At 32.6% G+C, this 26,087-nt stretch overlaps 1 protein-coding gene across 1 annotated transcript in view; it reads left to right on the plus strand.

The window, feature by feature from the left end:
- LOC140437479 (uncharacterized) overlaps nt 1-26,087 on the plus strand; it is an 86,790-nt gene that overhangs the window by 14,801 nt on the left and 45,902 nt on the right. Inside the window, exons 6-9 of the mRNA XM_072527029.1 lie at nt 7,615-7,764; nt 16,352-16,569; nt 20,366-20,495; nt 22,978-23,261. Coding sequence (XP_072383130.1) covers nt 7,615-7,764; nt 16,352-16,569; nt 20,366-20,495; nt 22,978-23,261 — 782 coding nt within the window. The remainder of the gene's footprint in view (nt 1-7,614; nt 7,765-16,351; nt 16,570-20,365; nt 20,496-22,977; nt 23,262-26,087) is intronic.

Raw genomic sequence — 26,087 nt, forward strand, 5'->3', positions numbered from 1 at the left:
AGGACCATCAAAAAAGTGAGGACCTACTAATTGGTTATTTATGACACCAATCCACACGTTAACCGAAAACCTTAACTGAGAACGACGTTCTCGAATAGCATGGGGATTTTCTTCTGCCCACACATGTGAATTTCGTGAATTATTTATCCCGTCTCTGGTAAATTGGGCTTCATCTGTAAATAGTGTCCTGTATAGCGTTGGTCGATTATTGTTAATCCATCTACAAAATTCCAACCTATCGATCTCATCTCCAGCATGTAGTCGCTGAACCATTTGAATGTGATATGGGTATAGATTATTTTTTTGTAAGACTCTACTTACTTTTGATTGAGTAACATTGAGTTCTCGACTTACTTGTCTAGTGCTTATTGTAGGGTTCATAGTAACGGCGTCCATAATGTCATCTTCCTGCGCTTCATCTACATGTCGCTCTGTTGTTCCGCTAGGAAAAGTTACATTTTCTCGCAAATAATTAAAAACTGACCCAAATGTTGGATGACTGGGAGTTCGACGATTAGGAAATCTCCTGCGATATTCTCTACTAGCAGCCTTACCATTCCCATTACAGAATCCATAAACAAATATTATGTCTGCATATTCTGTGGTCGAAAACTGATGTGGCATTTTGAACGAAAGTAACAAAAGCTCTACCAAAACTAACACAATGTACTTAACGTAGATATGACAGCAGAAATATGTATTCTTGTACACATAAATAACAATTGATAATGACAATAATGACAATGGTTATAAAATATCAAGAAACGTCAAACGGTCAACGCCAACCTTCATTTTAAACTTTTTTAGATTTATTTTTATTTAGTACAGTTGATGCAATGTATTATTATTTGACATAAAATTTTAATCATTTACAATCAACAAAAACTAACACATACAAGAGGTTTGACTTTTTAATCAATTTAATTTATTATTTATCGAAAATAATGCCCCAATACGATCTATGAGTAAAAATTTAGAATTGAAAAACAATTGATTCTATCGTAGAGATAATACAAAGTGACAGTAAAGATGTTAATTTTCTACGTATTAGATTATGTTGTAGGAACTCATTTTAATTAAAATGTTTGAAATTTATAACATTTGTTTAAATTAATACCTTATAATTTGATACTTCATTATGGTTGTTCTATTTTTGGTAAGATTTGATCGTTCACTAAAAATTTAATAAAAGTACGACAACATTGTCGCATATGTCGTTTTCATTGGCTATTTATGTAGTTTGAAAATCACTTATTGCATTTTAAAAAAAATATATATACAGGGTGTAATATTTAATACGAATCCCTAAATTAATTTTTCCAAAGCCAGTCCTGGAATTTTTTAGTTTAGTTAATACCAGTCGAATGCTTGATAGTAGTGTACTGTATTGTTCTGAAGCTATTTTCTTGTGGCATTTTAAATTAATTTATATTTAAATGGGAATAAGCCACAATTAAAGGTTAAAATACGTTTATTGACGTTTCAATTTCCACTTCGGAAATCGTTCTCAAAATATAAACTAATGTTTGTATTTTGAGAACGATTTCCGAAGTGGAAATTGAAACGTCAATAAACGTATTTTAACCTTTAATTGTGGCTTATTCCCATTTAAATATAAATTAGTAGTGTACTGTATCATGCAAAAATTAAAAAAATCAAATGAGCCGTATAAACACTACAGTAAAATGAAATAAATGGTCAATTACACAAATCACTCTGTTAATTAATAAAGAAGAGGAGTTGACATTTTTTAGTGGCCACATGATATGCTCCCTGAGGGACTCTACATATGGTAGAAGTATGTAAAGTTCCTCATGACTCACCCTGTATGAATAATTTATATTATTATATGAATAATTTCACATATGTACATTTGTACATGCCCCAATTGTACAACATAGCCTCCAGTAAGTTGTTATTTCATCGTTTTCGTGGTCTTTTTACTGATCGTCTTTTTATTGGGGAACCGTCTCTTGCCGTTTTTACTACTCTATTTATTGTCATTTAGCTTATATGATCGTTCCATTTCTACTCTTCTCCATCTTACCCAGTCCTTGATGTTCTCCACCTTGTATCTGTACTATTTTGTATCTGTACTTCTTCTGTCTCATAGTGTCTTACCATTGATTGTTCTAAGGGTTTTCATCGCTGCTGTTTTTAGCATTATTTTTGTTCTCTCCGTTGACTAGTATTGCTGTCGTGTATGTTATTATTGGTAAAGTTTAAAATGTACTGCTTTATCCATTGGAAGAGTTCAAAGCTAAAATGATGAGGGTCCATTATTTGTCATTGTGAAGATGAAGGTTTACAAGCCATTCAGCTTTGAAAAATACATCTTTTATGCTAAAAGAATGAAGGTACTACATATGCAGGCCAAAAAGATGACAGCGCATCTAGTTCAAATTGCTGACCATAGAGGACTCTGCTATTAGTACTGTTTGTTGCCCAGATGTTTTGTAAACGTAAATACTTGTGTTTATTTACAGCTTTCTGTTATTCTGGTGAATATTAGTGTCATTTCATTATTAAAATACTGTGTTGTTTAAAATGTTTGACAACGAATATTCTGCAGCAATTGAAAACTGTTCAAGACAAAGAAAATGAAAAATTTGAGGTTTTGTAGTCATGAGTTAGGACCAGTCTGTAAGTGTTAAGACTTGAGTGCTTTAAAAACATAAGTTTAAGTGAAAGACAAGATATTGTTTCTAAGTTCAACCTGCTTTCATTACATGACAAACAATCAATGTATCTTTGTGGACCGATAGTATGCTGTCCTATCATTCGCCATAGGCCTAAAAAGCCTGAAGCTGAAGCAGATTTTGACACATTTTCGTATACCTACAAGGTAACAGTAGTAAGAAATGAGCAGATAGTAGAAATGCCTGTATTTTATAAAGCATTTCTGTCCCTTCACGGCATCGTGGCCAAAAGAGTACAGAATTTACAAAATTGACTAAAAACAACAATCTTAGCTCCATTGAACATGCGAGAAAAGCATTGTTCGAAGCCTAATCTTATTCCAGACGATATTATTGCCTCTGTAATTGATCACATTAAATCCTTTAAAACTAGAAACTCACACTACTGGTTAGCAAAATTCCAAAAAACAATACTTACCTTAACGTAAGTAAAATGTTTTCTTTATATAAAATAGCTTATCCAAACAATAAAGTATCTCTGGAAAAGGACAGGCAAATATTTAATTCTAATTTTAACTTGTCTCTTGGCTATCCTAGGTGTGACACCTGCAGCACCTGTCATGAACTTACAGTAAATATTGACGCAATACAAACTAAGTTAACCCTACCTGCTACAGCCGATAATCACAATGATCTTGCAAAACTAAACTGCGAACTAAAAACTATTTTGCAAAAAAAGAATTGTATTTAAGGAAAGCTGCTTATTTTTACAAAATTAAGAAAAGTACTAGGATTGAAGCACAAAAAAAAAGCAAAAGAAGCGATTGCAATGGATTTCCAAAAGAATTTGCTTGTCGCACACATTAGTACTAGCGATGTTTATTATCGTAAGCAACTATCATTTTACATGTTAAACATACATAAACTTTCAGACTCAGAATCTTTTTTTATACCTATGCAGAAATTTATGGCAAGAAAGGAGGAGATGAGGTTTGTTCCTTGTTTTGGGATTTTATTTTTAATCACCTTGACTGGCAAGTAAAAGAGCTTAAAATTTTCTGCCATTCCTGCGCAGGTCAGAACCAAAAATTACGCCGTTTTCCGTATGCTTTACTACGTTGTACACTATATTAAGAGACTTGATAAAATAACAATGTTTTTTCCAATCAGAGGCCAGTGAGTACCTCGATTGTGACAGGAACATGGGCTTAATCAATCAAAAATCTGTGGTTGAAACTCCTTCCGAGTGGAACGAAATTATTGAAAACTCCAGATCCAAACCAACACCATTTAGAGTTACTTCTCGCCAGAACCAGGAAATATTTAAGTCATGTACTAAATTTCTTTCTCCTTTGTATACAAAAAGTTGTCCTTTCAAAACACGACCTGTACGGGAACTAAGCATCGTTTCTCATTATGTATTGTAACTAAGCCTATGAGGAAACAAATTGCACTACCAGAACGCTGTTTTCACCTGCCAGACGTAGCATTTTGTGGACTTTTACCTTTAAATAAAGCAAAATACGACGATATTCAGTATTTGAATAAGTTTTGCTCTATAAAGTCTCAAGCATATTTTGACTCACTGCCACATGCTTAAAGCTTTTTAGCAGAGCAGATCTGTATGATATTACTTTTGAAAATATAGACTACCTTAGGTATCTGTATTTTTAGTTTCATTTTAAGACCCGTTAGTGGACCCTCATCCATTTAGCATGAGGTTTCATGACATCAAAAGATAAATAAAAGTATATTTATATTAATTTGTAAATTGTTAATTCAAAAACATAACCTATATGTTCCCTGTAAGTTACTGCATGAATTAGTAACCAAAATGATGTGCCCTTTCTGTTAAATATTTTTATATTTAGTTTTAAAACTTAAAAACCTAATTTCTCAAAACTTGTTTTTTGGACCCTTATGCTTTTACCCCTGAGCTCTTCATTTGACATTGGATATATCTAGAATGACCCGGATAAATCTATTATCAATCTCCTTTGTCTTTTATTTAGCCAATTTGGATAATACGCAAAGTATCTGGGTAAAACTAGTTTTACCTAATTTCGGGGTTTACCCGTATCATATACAGGGTGGTCCTTAAGTAATTGTACAAACAGAAACCGTAGATTCTGCACTTTAAAATATTACGATTTAAGCCAACTTGCTTTAATAAAATGTTGATATTAAGAAAGATACAAGGTGTTAAAGTGGAAATTTAAAATTTGATTTTTCTCTATAACTTTTACGTTTGCAAATATTTTTAGACAAAAATTTAAAGTTGGATGCTTTTGAGTAGGATAAATTGTAATTTTATATAATTTTATATAATTATATAATTTTATAAATATATAATTTATATAATTATATATTTTTTATAATTTTATATAATAGAAGGCGCCACATGTGTGGCATAAATGTGCGCTTAACTTTTTTGCTCTTTAAGTTAGCTCTATTTGTGTTAAAAAATATTAAAGATACATTATTTTTACAAAGAAAAAGTATACTTGTTAGTAACCTGAAAATTTAACCGTTTTCGAGATAATCGAATTTTATAAGTCAGCTGCATAATAATTCTTAGTTTGATATTTGTGCAGTAAAGCACTGAATACCTGTAAATAAGCATAATTCATAGTTTATTCTTATTAAAACATCTCAAAGATGATAATGTAACATTACAAAATGCTTGTTATGTAACATTACATAACAGCTTTGTTATGGCTGCTAAAAGTCATATTTTTCCTTTTCTACTGCTTAAGTTTTTATAATTGTGTTGTATTAATTTTTCTCTATTGTAAAATGATGAAAACCCAAAATATGTGGTTTATGGAAGATGGTACACCACCACATTCTAGAGAGAGGGCAGTTAGAACATACTTAAAAACTTTTCTGAACGTTGGATTGGTCGTGGTAGTCATATTCCTTGGCAATGTGGTGAGATAGTGATATAATTATTTAATTCATAAAAAATCCGAAAAGAATACTTATTATTCATTACGTAAATTATTTACCATTTTTATTAGGACAAATAGAAACTAGAGTACAGGTATTGAATAACACATATGTGTCTTGTTTCATATTACTTTTGCTAAAAATCTAACCTTAAAGACTCGGCATGTTTACAAAAACATCATCGTTGGCCTAATAACCGATATTGTTATAAATATATTAAACACACAGGCAATTTATTTCAGCATAATATTAGTTCGTTAGTAAATCATAATAGTCCATTTCGGTCGAGATGTAATTATAGTTACTCGTAAGCTGTAACGTAATCATACAAATAAGTAATGTCATCGATAGGTTATTCCGTGTGTATATAAGTAACCAATGAACTAGATACATCACAGTTTAATACGTGATTTAACCTCTGCGACGAATAAGATGTAGTTCCATAATATACCATAAGATTTGGATATGTATCCAAAAGAATATATTCATCCATTATATATTATAACCATCACGTACCCCGAATTTAATCCGCTTGATTTTGGTGTATGGGGCGCATTAAAACAACGTGTCTTATAAGAATCCCATAAACATTCGCAACCAACTATGGGAAGAAATAAATACTGCAGCAGTTTCTTTAAAACCAGTGATGCTATTTAATATGAGACTATCATTTATGGAATATATTGACAAATGAATTAAAGAAAATGGTGGACATATCGAACACTTACTTTGACAAAAAGTTATGTTATTTAGTTTAATTATTTCTTAATTTGGTTTTTAAACAAAATGTTTTGATTATGACTTTAATTTAACATAAAACGTAAAATGTTTGATGTAAAATCCTTTTATTCTGTTATTTTGTCAAATCCTATTATTAATTATCCTGCTGATATATTTATTTTATTTAATATTTCGTTAACTATTAACTTTAGTTAAAGGTATTTTATACCAAAATTCAAAAGTATTAATGTTTTTGTCTATTTTTTCTTCGTTGCCTGGAGTAATTGCCTTAAATCAGAATTATGCAGCTGATTTGTAAAATGCGATTATCTCGAAAACTGTTGAGTTTTGAAGTGATTAACAAGTATACCTGTTTTTTGTTAAAATAATGTATCTTTAATACTTTTTGTACCAGATACAGGTAACTTAAAGAACAAAAAAGTTTAGTGCAAATTTATACCACATATGTGGTATATGTGGCGCCCTCTATCAGTTACATCAAAGTGTGCATCAAATTATAATTTTTCATATTTAAAAGTACCCAGTTGTAAATTTTTATACGTAAATGTTTACAAACATGAAAGTTATAGCGAAAAATAAAAGTTTAAATTTGCACTTTAACACCCTGTATCTTTCTTAATATCAACATTTTATTAAAGCAATTTGGCTTAAATCGTAATATTTTAAAGTGTAGAATCTACTGTTTGTTTTTGTACAATTACTTAAGGACCACCCTGTATATGTAATAATAATATATAATAATAAATTAAAACACTCTGTATTTAGTGATAGGTATATACAAGTATAGCTTATTTTTTGAGGGCAATTTAAAAATGTCATGAAATATAAAGTGTTTTATAAGAAAAAATATAACTTTGATATACTCGTACCACTATTTTTTGGAATTCCCTGTATATTCCACAATATTTTTAAACTGTAGTGTTAATGGCCCTGTATATTCCTGTGAAGAAAAAACTTTGATTATTAAGTCATTTTCCGTACAGAGACCGACGCGTATAGGATTCTAGCCACCCTGTTTATGTACATATTCTTTATTCTGTTTCCATTTTGATAAATGTGTAATATCGCAGTATTTTAACATTTTCTGTTATTTTCTGTAGCTATTTCGTAATTTTTATTCTTTTTTAATTGCATATTTTATCTCTTAGCTTTATTTATCTGCTTATATTGAAGATTAGAGAGTCATCAATGTTTTTTGGGAATAACCTGCATGTATAAAATAAATATATTATTTAACCTTTTTATTTTTATTATAATTGTTATTTTTCTGACATGTTTTTTTCAGATAAGAAGTGTAGATTCCTTACAAGTATTGAGTATATTCAGAGGATTAAAAACATTAGACTTACGTGGCAATCCTGTGTGTACTCAGTTTGACGATGCTTGGAAATATCGCTATGAAATAATGAAAATTTGTCCAAATTTAACTATGTTGGTAAGTAATAGGATACGAGTATAAGTTGTTGAAATAACTAGTTTTCATAAATAATGAGCTATCGAAAAAAAACGAGATAGGCCATGGAATATCCATTCTTTTGGAATAAGAATGTTTATAAGAATATAAACATACTACTTACACACCTAACTTGCGTATTCAATGTATATAATTGTCTGATTTCTTTGAAACCGAATTTAAAGAAAATATCATAGTCTAAAACAGGGGTCACCAAATAGCGGGCCGCGGTCCGCATCCGGATCGTGAGCTTTTTTTTGCGGACCGTCGTTAAATTCAAAATATAGTAATAAAATTATAGTGTAGAATTGCAATCAAATGTAAATATATAAATATCTTTACATTTTTAAAATGCACAGTATTAATACTATAGAAAAATACTCGTAATCTAAACAATATATTTCGACTAAACGGTTTTCCAAAATTTCAGGAAGTACCTACCTAAAAATAATCTTTTAGCAAACTACAATAGGGAAGCTATCTGAACACTAAAATTATTTTAATTTGTATATTTATGACGTACCTAGTAACCAGTCTATAATAAAACTAAAATGTTTTTTCCAAACTGGCAGATAATAGAATCATAATAAAATGAATTATAATTGATGATTATCATATTGATGAATTAATGAATTATAATGAATATAAAGAAAAACAAGCAGAAGTACGAAGGAAAATCTCTAAGAAGAAGAACGAGTCTTGGGAAAGAAACTGCCAACGAATAAATACTTATCTAGGGGGAACCAGAAGCACAGAAAGTTGGAAACTGATAAAAAAAAATTGAGAAAAGAAAAAAATAAAGAAGTAATACAAAGCATAAAACCGGAAGACTGGGAAGAGTATGTCAAAGGACTTTTGGTAGAGAATAGAGTCGAATTTCAAGAACATAGAAATCAAAACCAAGTTAGAATTTCAATCGTCGGCTCGCCAATAAGATTAACAACAGAAGAAATTAAAAATGTGTGTAAACAGCTGAGGAGGAACAAAGCACCCGGACCAGGGGATATACCCGGAGAATTGTTTAAGTACGAAACGAACAAATTGTACGAATGCCTTGACAACTATTTCAAGAATGCATAAACACAAGCGAAATCCCTACGGAATGTAAGATCAGTACTATACATAAAAAGGGTGATAAAAATAATTGTGAAAATTGCCGAGGAATAGCTGTAACTGGATCTATGTGTCGAATATATGGAAAGGTTTTAAAGAACCGAATCGAGAGAGAATACTTAGATTATGAAGCAGAAGAACAAGCAGGATTTCCTACGGGTCGATCCACTATTGACCACATTTTCTCCTTAACCCAGATAATAGAAAAAAAGATGACACGGAATCAAGAGATTCATATGTTGTTCCTCGACCTACGGAAAGCCTACGACAGCGTTCCACTTAAGAAGCTGTGGCAATCAATGGCAAACACGAATATTAATATAGAATTAATAAAAGCCGTCAAAGTGCTATACGACCAACCAATAACAAAAATAAAAGCAGGGACACAAATAACAACAGGATTTATAACATCAAAAGGATTAAAGCAAGGATGTTTTGCAGACCATCAAGTAATAATGGCTCAAGATTATGACGATTTAAACTATATGGCACGAAAATTAATTGAAGAGTATGATATATGGGATCTAGAAGTAAATAAAAAAACCGAATACCTGTGCATAACACCACGATAAAGCATTGCTGTGACTACAAATATCTAGATATCACTATTTCACAAGATGGAACATTAGACAAAGCCATAAGAGAGAGAAATACGTCAGGGAGAAAAGCCATCACAATGTTAAACAACATTTTATGGGACCAATCCATCAGCGCAAAGAAAATAAAAAGAGGATATATGAGACTATAGTAAAAAGTATCACGTTGTACATTTGTGAGGTATGGCCACTGAATGAAAGAACACTGGCAACGCTGAAAGCGACGGAAATGGATTTTTGGAGAAGAGCTGCAGGAAGATCTAGAAGAGAAAGGATTACCAACGAATGCATTAGAGAAATAATGGGAATCAAACGAACAATCACAGATGACCTAACAACAAAACAACTTATCTGGTTCAGACACATACAAAGAGTGAGACCGAGAAAAAGTTGGAGCGGAGGAATAAATAAAGAACTGAGAGAGAGGGCCATAGAAGAAGACCTATGGAACAACCGGACTAAGTGGCGATTGGAAGTCGGAAAACGGCGGAGAACGTTATAAACCGACAAGTAGTAGTAGTAGTATAAAATGAATTTCTTTTGTATTTCAATTTTTTAAATTCTTTTGTATCACATTTAAATTGGCATATTTCTGGCATAGTAACCATTCTGTGGAATTTTATAATAATTCTATTGTATTTAATAAAACTAAAGATTACTGGTGTTGATGTTGGATATTTTCATTTAGCATCGATGTTATTGAATACCTAAATATCGATGACAAGACATCGACCATCGAGCCAAGGAGTACGATGTTTATTAATCATCGATGAGTATCGGGCATCCCTAATCTCAGTCTCAGTTTTGCTTGTCGCATCGCAGTCTTCGATAAGTCGTCATTCTGAGTGTTGTTTACGTTTTTATCCTTTTTATCATGTTTCTAGTTAATACTTTCAAGTGTTGTTTTCTATATAGTTCTAGCGTTGTTTATATTTTACATTCATATCAATATGGATAAGAAGAAAAGAAGAATTGAATTAGAAAACAGGCAGTTTCGACCTGAATGAACAGATTTATATTGTTTCACTTTGCCAAGCCGAGTTGGAGCAGTACCTGTTTGTTTACCTGTAACCCTCCCCCAGATACGCCACTGCCTGCTAGAGTGTCCGAATGTAATAAATCTCACAACCAAAGCTGTTTAAAGTTAAACCTTATTTTAACTATTTTCAGAACTTTTAAGGCCCAATAATAATAATATCTATCGTATGGAATTTTTGCCGGGAGATCCTGTCGGTCAGGTTCCGGCGCCAATTGCACTTTAACCATGTTTCAAGTAGCTAGTGTCGATGCACACGGCTTTACGTTCCCTTGAAGCACGGTGAAGGGCTCGTATTATTGTAGAAGTGAGCCGGTAAGAATGAAAGTGGTATAAGTCGTAAAATTAAAAAAAAAAAAAAACATTTAAGTACATATTTTGAATTCCCTGACATAATGCCATTCAGAATGAAAGTGGCTTTGGTCATTAGTACACGAATTCGCCACTAGGAGCAGCACTAGTTTCCTTTCTCTACAAAACACTTGTTTTGTTGAGTATGAAAGTGACGTAAGTCACTGTTTGTTGTTGTGTAATCCCTCGATTAAGTGCAGTTTCGATCATTAGTGTTCAGTGAAAGAGGTGAATGAGTTTTAAGTTTTATTAGTGAGTAAAGATTTTCTTAGTGGCTCTTATTATTGAAAATTTTGTGACTATTTTAACAACTACCTTACTAAAAGTTAAGGTTATATCAGTGAATACTCTATTTTATAATGTTTATTTCTAGAGTTTATTTTATAACAGTGAAAATGAACACTCAGATTCACCGAAATTAGTTGAAGATGTAAAGAGATCCTGACCAACTCAGGCCTAGGCCTAATAATTTAGAATACCTTATCAATCCTTCTCAAGTATAAAAGTAGGAAAAGACAACATAAGCAAATTATAGCGAAGCAAACCCGAAATTCTGGACAGCGATAGGTGCCAAAGAAGGGAAGAAATGTCGAAGGTAAAACATTTCAACATACTCCTGTAACACTGCCGTATTACAATAATATATACAAGGCCTGAATCGCTCACTGTCGGAAGAGAATTGGGCGGGGTTTTCATAAACATATAGAAACTATATCGTATTTTAAATCCAAGCACAATTAGATAATATGAAGTTATAATTTATTATTGGACGCCACCCCTGGTTTATCCTCAAAGGGGAAGAGCAAAAAAAATTAAGATTTATTGAAAGTTTACAAGAAAACTATTCTTTATTATTTCTTAGTAATGAACAAAAAGAAAACATTAAAAGTTACGTCATCCCAAAGGGATTCCAAAATATTATTTTATGTTAACATTATCATAAACAAAAAATCTTTGTATCGTATTAAATTAAGAATTGGTTATAAAGAAAATGAATGTATATATATATTAACCCCAAATTTCGAAATTTGTTTACATTGAAAACAATATAGTTATTTATCAACTAGGAACAATGAAGAAAATAAACCTTTAAATTAAATTAGAACACTTCACTATATTTTAATTCTTTTTGAGTTCATAATCATTTCTGTTGTCTTGAAAGTAGGTATAATAAAAATTGGTACAACCTTAATCTGCTCTGTTTCTCTTTAAACCATTGATTCAGCTACGTACTATATCAAATCACCACCATCCTAGATAAGAGGGGTTAGGGATTCCAAAAAAAGATACTGCTACTGGGCCATGATCTGGAATAACTCCATAGCAATACTATCTTGCGACGAGTATTAGAAATATAATAGCAGCATTATAGCCTCTCCAATAAGGGTCTAAAAAAATAATATATCTATCTGAACTGAAATATGGACAAGAAAAGGATTTATTAACTCACCTCTGAATTGAGACCCACTTTGGAAACACGTCTTAACGGTTGGACGGTCTTAACAGAAAAGAGCGAAGCGCTGTCATGGCGCCTGAATCTGGAAATTGGGCGTGAGTGACAAGTTGAAAAATATGCTCATCTACCGGATATATTTGGGAATTACAGAAGAATCCTTGAGTCGGCTACAGGTAGGTACTTGACAGATAGATGGGGCTATTAGTTTTATTTAAAAAAAAATTATTGAAATTTATAATGATTTTCTTTTATCTTTTGAAACGGTTACACTCCTTGTTCCTGTAAAATGAAATAGAATGACAAAATCGCACTAGAAGAGAGGAAGACTTTGTTTCAATCGTTTTGAAAGAGATTTCATGATAAAAAATACATTTTTATGTGGCTTGATACATAAAAATGCAGACCAAACAATGAATTGTTCGTTATGGTTTGTAAGAAATACTTTCTTGATATGTTCAATGTGTCTGTGGGAAAAGTTTCTCGTGCTTTAAGAATAACAGAAGACGATATAAATTATGTTATGCAACATATCCAGTCATTGCCTTCATACCAAAGCCATTACACGAGGAAACATCCTAACAGGAAATATGCTTTATATGCAAATCATCAATATTCAATAAAAAATTCAACTTGCGTTTTTACAACATTCCTAAGAAAGGCAAATGTTCCGATAAATACAAAATTAAAATATCTAACATTAAGGAGACATTTGACCATGTGATATTAAGGGACGTTATCCACTTATTGTACGCAAGAGAGATACCTTTAGGGATAATCTAAACGATCGAAAATATCTACCAATATTGTTCTATATTGTTCAACCTTATTATGGGTGAAATAATAAGAAAAGTAAGAACTAAAAAAGGATAACAAATGGGAAGAAAACAACTTAAAATAATCTGCTATGCAGACGACGCAATACTACTCTATCAAAGTGAACATGATTTACAACGTATGCTGCATCAGTTTAATATAACCGCCAGAAAATTTAACATGTTAATTTCCCCAAAAAAGACAAAATGCATGGTTATTTACTAAGATGTAAATTGGAGCTGGAAGGTCAGATAATAGAACAAGTGATGGAGTTTAAATACCTAGGCATGACATTATCTAGCTACGGGAAACTCGAAACAGAAGTGGAAGATCAAGTGAATAGAGTAAACAGAGCCGCAGGTTGCCTGAATGAAACAATATGGAGAAATACAAATATCGTAAAAGAAATGAAAGGCTGAATTTACAAAACAGTTATCAGACCAATAATTACATACGCGGCAGAAACACGACCTGACACAGAAAGGACAAAAAAAATGTTATAAACAGCAGAGGTGGAAACCTGGGCAGGAAACCCATGAAGGACTGGGTAAAAAATAGAATGGTAGAATGGAATGATCATATAAGCCGAATAACAACAAATAGGGTAGTAAAGATGGCAGGAGACGATTCATCAATAGGAAGAGAATCAGTAGGAAGACCACGAAAACGATGGAACGACAACTTACTGGAGGCACATTGAAAAACAGACAGAGTCATGTCTACATAAAAAGCAAACGAAGAAGAAGTTTTGAACCAGGAAGATACGAAAATACTTGAAAGGGATCATGAACTTTGCCTAAGGAATGCCGAATTAGCTAACATTTGCATGAAGATGATGAAAAAATTTTCAAAAACAATCAAGAAAGTTATACTTGCAGTATGGATTTGTAAAAAGCTTACCCTTCCCAGTATTAACAGTTTCAGATGCTTACTACAAACGAAACCTGTACTGCTACAATTTTTGAGTACATACATTGAGATCGATCTGCAACTGTTTATTCCTCTGGTGCGTCACACGTTTGTCTTGGATCTAATATTGGACCTTTGCCATACCATGAAGACGAAATCGACGAACCTAATAATGAAGGGGAAGAGAAAGGTAATAAAGACCTACGTAACAGAAAATAGTTCAATAGAATTCATTGCTTTTCCAGATTCAAGTCGTGATGGTTGAATTTACTTTGCATATCTTCTTCTTCTTTAAGTGCCATCTCCGCGGCGGAGGTCGGCAATCATCATAGCTATTCGGACTTTTGAGACGGCTGCTCTGAAAAGTTCATTTGATGTACATCCGTACCACTCTTTCAGGTTGCGCAGCCATGACATTCTACGCCTCCCTATGCTTCTCTTTCCTTGGATCTTTCCCTGCATAATCAGTTGGAGCAAGGAGTATTTCTCTCCACGTGTAATATGTCCGAGATATTCTAATTTTCTTGTTTTTATTGAATTTAAAATTTCCATTTCTTTGTTCATCCTTCCCAGAACCTCTTTGTTTGTGACGTGTTCTGTCCATGATATTTTCAGAATTCTTCTGTACACCCACAGCTCAAATGATTCCAGTTTTTTCATTGATGTCGCATTCAAGGTCCAAGATTCCATTCCATAAAATAAAGTCGAAAAAACATAGCACCTCGCTAACCTAACTCTTAGTTCCAGTTTTAAATCCCTGGTACATAGAACTCTTCTCATTTTGTTGAAATTTGCTCTAGCCTTTTCTATTCTTATTTTTATCTCCTGATTGTAATCATTTGTGGAGTTAATCATTGTTCCCAGGTATGCATATTTGTCCACTTGTTCGACGTTGGTTTCGTTTATTAGAAGATTCTCGTTATTTCTTTGAGTTTTCGATATTCTCATAAATTTCGTCTTCTTGACATTCATTGTTAGACCATACTCTTTTCCATACTCTGCTATTCTGGTCACCAGTCTCTGAAGATCTTCAATGTTTTCGGCTAAGATCACAGTGTCATCCGCATACCTAAGTTGTTAATGGGAACTCCATTTACCTTTATTCCAGCTGTTTCAACCTCAAGAGCTTTTTTCAGGACCTCTTCGGAGTAGGCATTGAAAAGAATTGGCGACAATACGCTGTCTTACTCCACATCTAATTTCAATTTCTTCTGACAGCTGTTCGTTAACACGTACTTTTGCTCGCTGTTTATAGTATAAATTTGATATGATCCTGAGGTCGTTGTAGTCAATCTTCTTTGATTTCAGGACATTCATTAAATGTTTATGCCGTACTTTATCGAATGCTTTATTATAGTCAATAAAACATGCGTATATATCTTGATTGACGTCCAGGCATCTTTGTATTAGTATATTAAGTGAAAAAAGAGCTTCACGTGTTCCTAGGCCTTTGCGAAAACCAAATTGTGTATTATTAACGTCTATGTCCAGTTTGTGATATATTCGGTTATGGTTGACTTTAAGTAGTAACTTTAGCGTATGAGACATTAAGCTAATGGTGCGGTAATCGCTGCATTCTCTTGTGTTTTTCTTTTTAGGGAGACAAATAAAAATAGATGTTAACCACTCTTTGGGTAATACGCCTGAACTATAAATTTGGTTCAAGAGTGTCACTAAAACATCAATGTGCTTCTCATCTAGAATTTTTAGGATTTCTATAGGAAGCATATCAGGTCCAGGGCTTTTCCCGCTCTTCATTGTTTTTATGGACCTATTTCTTCTGACGAACCTAATAATGAAGGGGAAGAGAAAGGTAATAAAGACCTACGTGACGCAAGCCAGTAACAAAAAATAGTTCAATAGAATTCATTGCTTTTCCAGATTCAAGTCGTGATGGTTGAATTTACCTTGCATATATTATGTTTAAAGTGAAAGTGGCCCTAAGTCAATATAGCCCAATTTTTTGTATTGTTTTATAATAAGATACCATAATTAGATAATTATATTTACATTACATTTAAAGAAGTTTTAGCACTAGCAAAACATAGGCGTTACGATTAGTTTTTAAAAGGTGTAATCCATTAAATAAACTGATACTGTTCTAGAAGAATAGAGTTAATACGAAAAAAAAAGGAATTAGGTTGACAAATGATAGATACCAATACGATAGATAAAAAATCGACCTATTTTAGCATTTTCACAAAATTCAATGAATGTTGCTCAATATGAGGATTGATTTTTTTGAGTGGCCAATCCTATATAATATACATTCTCAGTATGTTATTTGTATTTCAGGATGGTGCACCGGCTTACGAAAATTCAAGATTAGACTACAAAAAAAATTTTGTGTGTAACGAAGGTGCTGAGGATCTAACATCCGTATTCCTCGAACGTTTCTTTACTTTATACGATTCTCCCGACAGATCTGCACTGAGTCCATTATACAACAGTCATGCTCTATTTTCAGTAACTGCTAGTATCATCCCGAATCAAGAAAATTCAGACTCAGTAGAGTAAGTATTTCAAATTTATATCATAAATATTTTCCTTTTCTTTAGTAAAATAAGTTAATTGAACGCCTTAAATTCAGAGAAAATGAATTTTTTATACATGTTTTTTATTGTATTGGTTTATAAATATTACTTTGGAAATAAAAAATCTCAAATAAACTAGTTTTTATTTCTTACTGCACATACTAGGTGAATAAAAAACTGAAGTTAAAAATTCGTTTGCAGAAAATTTTTCAATATATTGTTTTTTTATTATTTATTTAATTAGAAAATAAAATAGTATAAGGAAATAATAACGTGTCATATAATTACATATTTTTATTCAATTTTATTCATATAATTTACAAAATGTTTACATATATTTCCTTTTCCTACTCTTTTTAATTGACCAAGCTTTCGCAAATCCTTATTTGCGTTATCAGGGTGCTAGAATAAGGAAAATTTGTAAAACTTACAGATTGAAAAATTATTTTGTATCTTACACTAATTGAGATTAGTTGTCATGGTGTTTAGAAAATGAAATATACAACTCGTCTGACTCCTAAATAATAGCGTTATATTTTATGTCATTTATAATTGATACAGAAAATAATAACGTAGTAGTTTTAACATTTAATTTTAAAAGTTTAAACATTAATAAAGTCGATTTTTTTTAAGGTTTTGAATCATCAATAACTGCATTAAAATTATCCTCCTTTTCTAAGCATTTATTTTTAGTCGGTTTATCTAAACTTTCTACTACATCTAAACTATTTACTATATAACAATTTTCGTACGTCTCCTCTGTGCATTCGGCACAAAAATTGCTGCAGTGAAGTCCAATGCTTTTTACACCCACAGGTCTATCTCTTGCAGCCAGTTTAGCAAGAGCTGGTAATTTGTTTTAATAAAAACTGTGGTACAAGATCTGTTGATCAGTACTAACTGTCGTTTACTGAATTTCCAACCTCAATCAGTTGCGTTTAACTCTTGTTTTATGCAAATGATTTTGTAACTTCAGTTTTTCGTTCATCTAATAGCATGTTTAGCAAGAAATAAAACCTAGTTTTATTAGAAGTAGTATTTAAAATTTATGTATATCTAAACCATACAAGTTGTACTGGATTTAAAACATATCGCTAAAACCAACAATTGCGTAGCGATCAATGGCATTGTGGCTAAAGGTGCGCCAAAAAGAGTGCCCTCCTTAAACTAAGCATATTGCTTCTCTTGAAATCACAAGAGATCTGAAGCGCCCCTACTGGATTCCCTTCTCTGCACATCGTTAGAATGGAAAAGAGATATAACGTTTTCTGTCGCACAACACCTTGATATAACTACAGTGTCTGGTCAGTACTTAACTAAAAATTTGGTCGCTTTAGAGAGTTAAAAATCAGAAATCAAGAAGTAAAATGGTTGTTTAGAAGATGACTGTTGATCGTTGCAATACCTGGTGTTTACATCATCTACCCAAAATAATAAGCTACAAGAATTAACTGTAGCTATCTTAGCTAATTTGAAGCACACTGTATGAAATTATAATACAAGAAAATTATCTTTACCAAAGATAGGCCATAGGTTGCAAAAGCTGGACTCTGGAAAAGAATAATTATCATCATTAGCATTTATAACTACATATATGAAACTGGAATAATGCCACGTTTACATTTCCTCCTACATCCATCTACATCCCACTCCCAAAAAAAAACTAGTACATCATCATGCAAAGGCTTTGGACTAATTAGTCTTATGAGTTAATCTCTCAAACTGTTTCTCAATATAATTCTTAATAGAATTGAGCAGAAACGTGAAGAAACAATGGGAAATAAACAATTCGGATTCAGAGAAGTATTGGGAAAAGGGGAAGCTTTGTGCTCAATGTTAACATTACTTCGAAGATCATGGAAAGTACAGAAACCAATTTACGTCTGCTTTATAGATTTTAAAAAGGCGGTTGATAGGGTCCAACATGATAGGCTGTTTGAGTATCTAGAAATGATTATAATAGATTGTAGAGATCTGAGACAACATCTATATTGGAATGAAGAAGCTTCTATTCTGGTAGACGGTAATGAAACAGACAATATTTTCATTCAAAGAGGTGTCAGACAAGGTTGTGTGTTATCCCCAACTTTGTTTAATATATACTCGGAAATAATATTTAATGAAACCTTGGAAGGGCAATATGGAGTTACAATTGGAGGAGAAACTATTAACAGTATCAGATATATCGATGACACAGCGATCATCGCTGAAAGTATCGAAGATCTTCAATTCCTTGTAGATCGAGTGACTAGAGAATGCTCTAATAACGGACTTGGCATAAATACATCAAAGACAAACTTAGTTACACTTACTTGTGGTTAGTAAACAAGATTTTGGCCCTATGCAACTAATTGTCAACGATGAGCCGATTACAAAAGTTAACCGTTTTAAATACCTAGGATGTTGGATAAACGAGACACTAAATCCTGATGAAGAAATTAAATAGTTAGAGTGCCTGTCGGCAAAAAAGTTTGTTATAGATACTCTCGCCATACTTTGGGTATCACTTCATTAGGCCGAGTATGACACGGGTTTCCTATGCGAATTTTTTTGGTTCTAGGGTGTTTTTCCTCTAATAAGAAAAACACAAAAATAAAATTGTGTGATAATAAATATAGGTCATTCAACGCGTCTGACGACTCGAGCATATCGGGAAAACTACTGTGACGAAATTCATAAATAACCAGCTACCGCTTGTTTTCCAATTTTCCTGTCTGAAGGGTGATATTTTTGGGAAAATTAGATGAAAAACGCCCCAGAATCAAAAAAAGTCGCAGAGGGAAACCGTTTTAGACTCGACCTAATGACGAGATACTTGCCGACGGGTACTCTAACTAAAAATTCGTATATAAATTGCAGGAGGACCATTTATGAAACTTACATCTATACTGCGCAAATCTCAACTGAACTTACAACTAAGAATTAAATTCTTAAAATGTTATGTGCATCCTGTATTACTATATGGATGTGAAATCTGGATCGTGAAAGTTGTTAATATGATGAACAAGTTACAAGTTCAATGTAGCTCAAACATAATAGTCGTACACAGAATAGATCAAGGCCAAGGTGACTTGACGAAGATGATAAAAAACAGTTTAATATCTGGGGCATTTAATGAGAGGTAGCTGATACTGGATACTGCAGTTATACTCAACGGAAAGATCGAGAGAAAAAGAAGAATTGGTAAGAAAAAATAGTCATGGCTACGAAACCTTCGTCTTCGTCAGTGGACTGGCTTATCAGCAGATGAATTGTTACATACTGCTCAAGATCGAGAACAATGACGGCCAATGGTCATGGAAGCTACCCACGCCTAATTTGGGCACGGTACTTAAATAATAAAAAGAAGGAATATTGCCCTTTAAGAACAGTAGATTTTTACCTCTTCATTTAAGTCTTTTGCAGAGTTAGTAACACTTCGTCACCAAGAAAATATCAGGAGTATGCATGAGGCAGATCTGTACGGTAGAAGTTCCAGAACGATTACGAAGCTTATAATCAGTCACATTTATTGCGCATTTTTACGAAAGTCTTGAGAAATCTCTTTTAGGGAGTACAACTTTTTATGCACTTTTATCAACCAGATTCTTGTTAGTGAATGAATCAGTTTTAGCTGCATTTTATAGAATTTAATAACAATTATACAAATAGTAAATAAATGGTATAAATAACCATGCGTTTAATTCTCGTTACAATAATTACATTATTTGTTTTCAAAAGATTGCAGGTATTACTTGGTATTTTAATAAAAAATTACAATATTTTTTTATTTTAGTTTAAGACATTATGGCCTAAACCGTCCTTACACTGTTAGTAAGATGTCGGAAATAATAAAGCTTTTCGCTGAATTTCCTAGATCATACCATGATCCCTATCCCATGGTTTCTGACGTAATATTATTTACGGTAAGTAAAAAACATATTCTTTGTAGTTAACTTGGCGGGTGATTCGTATTACTGACATGTTGTTCGCTTTAGACAAGCCGTTTTACTGCAATCCATTAAATAGGTTCGATGATATCTTTCCCCTACGTGTTCTTCGGGCTTATAATATCAGGAATTGGTGAATTAGCTCATACTGTATCGAAGGATGTTTTAGATCAAGACGGTACTTTACCCAGGCATTTTTTTGTGTGTATAAAAACAGCCTACCTTTTCAATTGTTTTTAGCTTTCCGTGTTGCAATCATATGTGAACGTCGGCTCTACATGTGTAGGAGACCCCTGTAAAAAGGGTAAGATTTTTGGTACCTTCTGTTTTTTCATATATTTTGTTTTTGCATTTTCTCATCTAATTTGGGTCCTAGTTTCATCCTAGTTTATTCTAGGACGGAGAACCACATTCCTAGTTAGACAGTCGTCCTAATACAGGACGATACCCTAATCTCAGTTTGGATCAAGGTTCCAATCTCAAGATTGGGCCGAAATTCCTAATACGAGGTGAGGCTCTCCTCAATTCCAATATTTCCACAGGCAAGACTTACGTGTTGGAGTACTTATGAAGATATTGTTATTGCCCAATATATTGTAAGATAACAGAGCTAAGAGAGGAGTCTCTATTGCCATTCGAAAAAATCTTAAAAACAATGTTAAATCGTGGACTGAAGTAAATGAACAACTGCTAATACTGGAAATAAAAAAAGTCTTAGCGAATGATGAGGAAGACATGGACTACATGTTTAGAAAACTAAAGAAAGAATATGAAAAATGGGGCCTCAATATGAATATGTCAAAGACAGAGTATCTTAAGATAGGAGATGATGAAGAAATCCAGAGTTAGAAATTCCAAACACAAAAACATGCAATGAATATAAATATCTCGGATCTATAATATTTAAAGAAGGCACTACCAAAAGAGACATCGAAAACAGAACACAGCAGGGAAAAAAGTGGTAAACATTCTAAACTCTCTACTATGGTCTAAAAATATTAGACAGAAACGAAATTGACAATCTATCGAACCTTGGTAGAGCCTATTATGACTTACGGGGCAGAAGTTTGGCAGATCAGGAATGAAGATATTAGAATGAGGACAAATACTGTATATTCCAGTGTAGACAAAATTGAAACGAGACAACTAGTGTAGTATGGTCACATGAAGCCAATGAATGAAGATAGATGGCCAAAGAAAGCTTTAAATTACATACCACAACAAAGAAGAAGAAGGGGAAGGCCTTCAGTTGCCTGGGAAGAAAATGTACGGCACACAATGAAAGATAGAGCCATTAAAGAAAACGAATAGATAGACAGAAAACGATGGTGGTCGAAATGCGAGAAGCGGCCGAGACTAAGTACTTTTCATTCATATATATATCCTTCTTTCGGCTTAGTTTCATACACTCGCAGATTCCTATTGTAGATTCGTACAGCAGCCCTCCCGGTCGTATCTACAATATCTCTCTGTTCCATCCTCTTCTTTTCACCGCTGTTGGATTTGGTTCCGTCGTCACCAGCACATCGATGTTCTTTTCTACTGCGGCAGCCTCGGCAAGATCATGTGCTAATCTTGCTGTTCCCACGTTAGTTTGGAGCACCCTCAGCTCTCGAGTCCTGTTTCCGTTGTTTTCCATTTCTAAACCTTAGACTTCTTTCGCGCTCTCTTTTACACTCTCGTACTCTTCTTGGGAATAGCCCTCAGTGATTCCTATTTTCAACCAGTCGGTTGAACTTTGAGCATATTTTTGAATTCGCCACATGCCCAATCACGTCGCATAAACGATTATACTAAGATAGAAAAATAAACAAGACGATTACCAAAAGGGCACGACAAAGCATCGTATAGTTATATACGAGATTAATATTCACCAAAAATTATGAATTTTATTTATCCCAAATTAATGCTTATAATTTCAACGATATTTAAGAAGATTTTACTTTTGTCAGCACCCTCCCGGGTGCAATACCTTCTTTTTTTATAGTGAATTTTACCATTTTTTATTTTTTTAATGATATTTGCACTATTTTTCTTTATGCATATTCCATTTCTGTTTCTTGGGATTCAAATATTTAAAAACAGTGGCACTCTTTTTTAGTTTTAGTATATCTTTCTTGTGTTTCTTACGTCTATAAAGGACCCAACCATATTCTACCAGGATTAAGCAACGGTTCCTTCAAATCACATAGTTTATTAGTCTTGTAAGTTTTCTTATTAACTTAGTTCACTATGTACACTCTTACCCTTTAGCCGTGTATTCAATTTTGTATTTAGACATTGCTAAAAAACGGTTTTCACAAATGTTCATGCTCTTCAAACACTCAAAATTGCCTATATGGTCTAGCTCTCGCAGTATAAACTAGTTTATAAACTTGTGGAAAGATTAATTGAAATTGTTCATCGTTGCATATTCATTTCTTAGAGTTCCAATCTGATTATACTTTTTATTTTATAGAGAAACGCTGCTTGTCTTGTAGTCTCTGGAATATTCAGGGAACTGAATCATGTACTATCGTTCACAAGAAGTTTCTTTTTCTGGCGTATAGGAGAATTATTTCGTATTACAAATGAACAGCTGCACGTCAGCAATGCGACGAATTTTCAGATGGGTTGGAGTTTTGCCTTTCCTGTGGATGTCAAATATTTTGGTAATCCACTACCTTATTACTTCGAGCAGTACGATAGACTGGAGCAAGTAGTATGTAAAATAACAAAGATGAATGTGATATATGCAAGAAAGTAAGTTACTGATGTTCAACTACCTTTAGATTTATATAGTAAACATATGATTTAAGGAAAAAATATTTGATATTGCAATTGCTTGTGCGAATTGACGGGTTTTTTTCTGGATACAATTATCTGAATATTGCAGTTACATTATATCATTTTTTTTGCTCTCAAACTATTATTTCTATGTTTGTGAATAATACGGTTATTGAGTAATTAATGTGTATCTACAGCCTAGTAATAATAATATATCTACGGCGTAATATGCGCGTTTAATCATCCAGAAATATGTAGTTAGAATTCCCGTGGTTTTTATTAAGTTACTTTAAGTTCTTGTCTTGAGAAAAAGGGGAGATCTTGAGATCGACATTCAAACACCATTAAGATAAGAAGTGCGTTAAGGACTTACAAGAGCCTCGTGATAGATGGTTAAACGATGTATTCGACTCAGTGATGAGAATAAAATTGTACAGCACCTGGTCATGGTGAAGTTTCCTCGTGCAGGTTTTAAAAATTTTAGCTCCAATGAAACAGAGAATGGCTGAATAGCAGAAAACACTAACTAACAGCATATACGAGAGTGAATGAATGGTGGCGAAATGATCCTTTTAGATCGTATCCCCGAAAATACGTAATTTTGCGCCACTCGCCATAAAAGACGTCTTTTGTTCATATTTTAACAATCATATTGGGTTCATATAACCTGAATTTATCCCTAATACGGATGTTCATGAATCAAATGTGATTTAATTCTAGCGCAATTAGTTCTATTGTACAACAATGAACGCGAATGAGAGTGATAATACGGCATCATATTGGGGGCCCAACGAATACTGTGTTTTAGCTTAAATTAAAAATTTGGAAAATTTAAAAGAATGTTTAAATAATATAACGAGGGGTTCGAGCGAAAACCCGATAAATGACAAAATTATGAAATCCAGTATTTTTATTTCTTCTGTATTAAAAACACGTCTTCTATCACTGAAAATTTTTTTAAATTGATATTAACATTTTTAAGCACAATAATTGATAAAAACCAAACATGGTAAAAACCGTTAACTCGTATCTTTAAATAACACCAACCCGATATATAACTTTACTGATAAAAATACTTTGAAGTCAATATATTTATAATATGAGAATCCGGTAGAATCATTTATCTTCTTTTCCTGTGTATAGTTACTAATTTTATTAGAAATATTTCTGAGTTAAAAACAGATAATTAATTTTATCGGAAATAGAAATTCATAATAAATGTCTGAAATATTAAATCAGTTCTAGGAAAAATAAGCTAGAACAACTTAACTGCTTTCTTTTTAAAAGAAATTCACAAGTTAAGATTTAAAAAATATATAAATACATTTATCGGATATGAAGATTACAAAGCTGTTAATTTTAACAAAATATATTCATGCGAAAATCCAATAAAGAATTTTATACTACGACACTTTATTAAATTTCAGCACATTTTTGTCCTGCAAAAACCCAGTAAATCAATTTTAGGTTACACGAAGTACAACGATTTACCTTTTTGGGTCGGTAGTTCTGATTAGTTCACTCATGTCTAGTTTTGATTACGGACGTTGCGTTCTCTAACAAGTATAGTTTGATGTTGAATTGTGATGAACTCTGTAGAAATTACTGGAGTCTAGATTTTAAATCTAGAAAAAATTTTATTTTGCACAATATAACTGTAAAACAAATTATGACTAGACTTGTCCTTAAAACTTCCAAAAGAAAGGAACGAAAATTTAGCAAGAAATGTTTCTTTCCACTAGCTAACAACGAACGGATTCCAGTGTGCGAAAAGTTTTTTACAAAATCGCTGTGTATATCCCCAGATGTTATAATAAATGCTGTAGCTAACAGTGATTCTACTGGTTGTTATTCTAAAGAAGACAATCGCGAAAAAAGGAACCAGTTAACACAACAAAGGCTGAAGATGTTCAATTTGTTAAAAGTCATTGAATCCTTTCCGGTTATGGAATCTCATTATACCCGAAAGGATACCATTAGAAAATACTTAGATCCCACTCTAAATATCAAAAAAAATATACCAGCTTTACTTAGATAACTGCATCGAAAATAATCGAGACCCTGTTGCTTTACGTAAATATAGATATATTTTTTGTGAAGAGTATAATCTAAGTTTTTTCACCCAAAGGATCAATATTTTGCTCCAAATATCGCCCCAAAGGGCAATTTTACAAATACCCAAAGGATCTATTAGTCAATTACACTATCGTAGAAAATTGGTAGTATACAATCTTACTATTTGGGAATCACCGCTACCCAATAACGCATATTGCTTGTGCTGGAATGAAATCAATGGCAAAAAGGGTAGTTCTGAAATCGGAACTTGTATGTATTACTATTTAAGTGAATGCTTAAGACCTGAGGTTAAGCATGTAACAATTTTTTCAGATACTTGTAGCGGTCAAAACCGCAATCAATTTATAGCCGTACTACTGTTGTGGATCGTACAAAATATCGACCAATTGGAAATTATAGAACAAAAGTTCTTAGAAGCAGGACATACTTATATGGAAGTGGATTCTATGTACTTGGCAATAGAATCTGCAAGTAAACATGTAAATGTAACTTGCATGAATGACGAAAAATATATTTCAAACAGCAAGAAAACAGAAAATGAAGACAGTAGACAATGTTAAACATAATATAGGCCCATACAAGGTAAAAAAATAAAATTTAATGAATTTTTAGAATTAAAGTCACTTACAGCAAATATATTGCAAAACAGAACAGTAGACTCTGACGGTAATACTATGCAGTGGTTAAAAATCAAGAGACTAAAATATATTAAAGGTTAAAGAAGGA

Source organism: Diabrotica undecimpunctata, chromosome 3 (genome assembly GCF_040954645.1).
Source record: "Diabrotica undecimpunctata isolate CICGRU chromosome 3, icDiaUnde3, whole genome shotgun sequence".
Classification (NCBI taxonomy): Eukaryota; Metazoa; Arthropoda; class Insecta; order Coleoptera; family Chrysomelidae; genus Diabrotica; species Diabrotica undecimpunctata.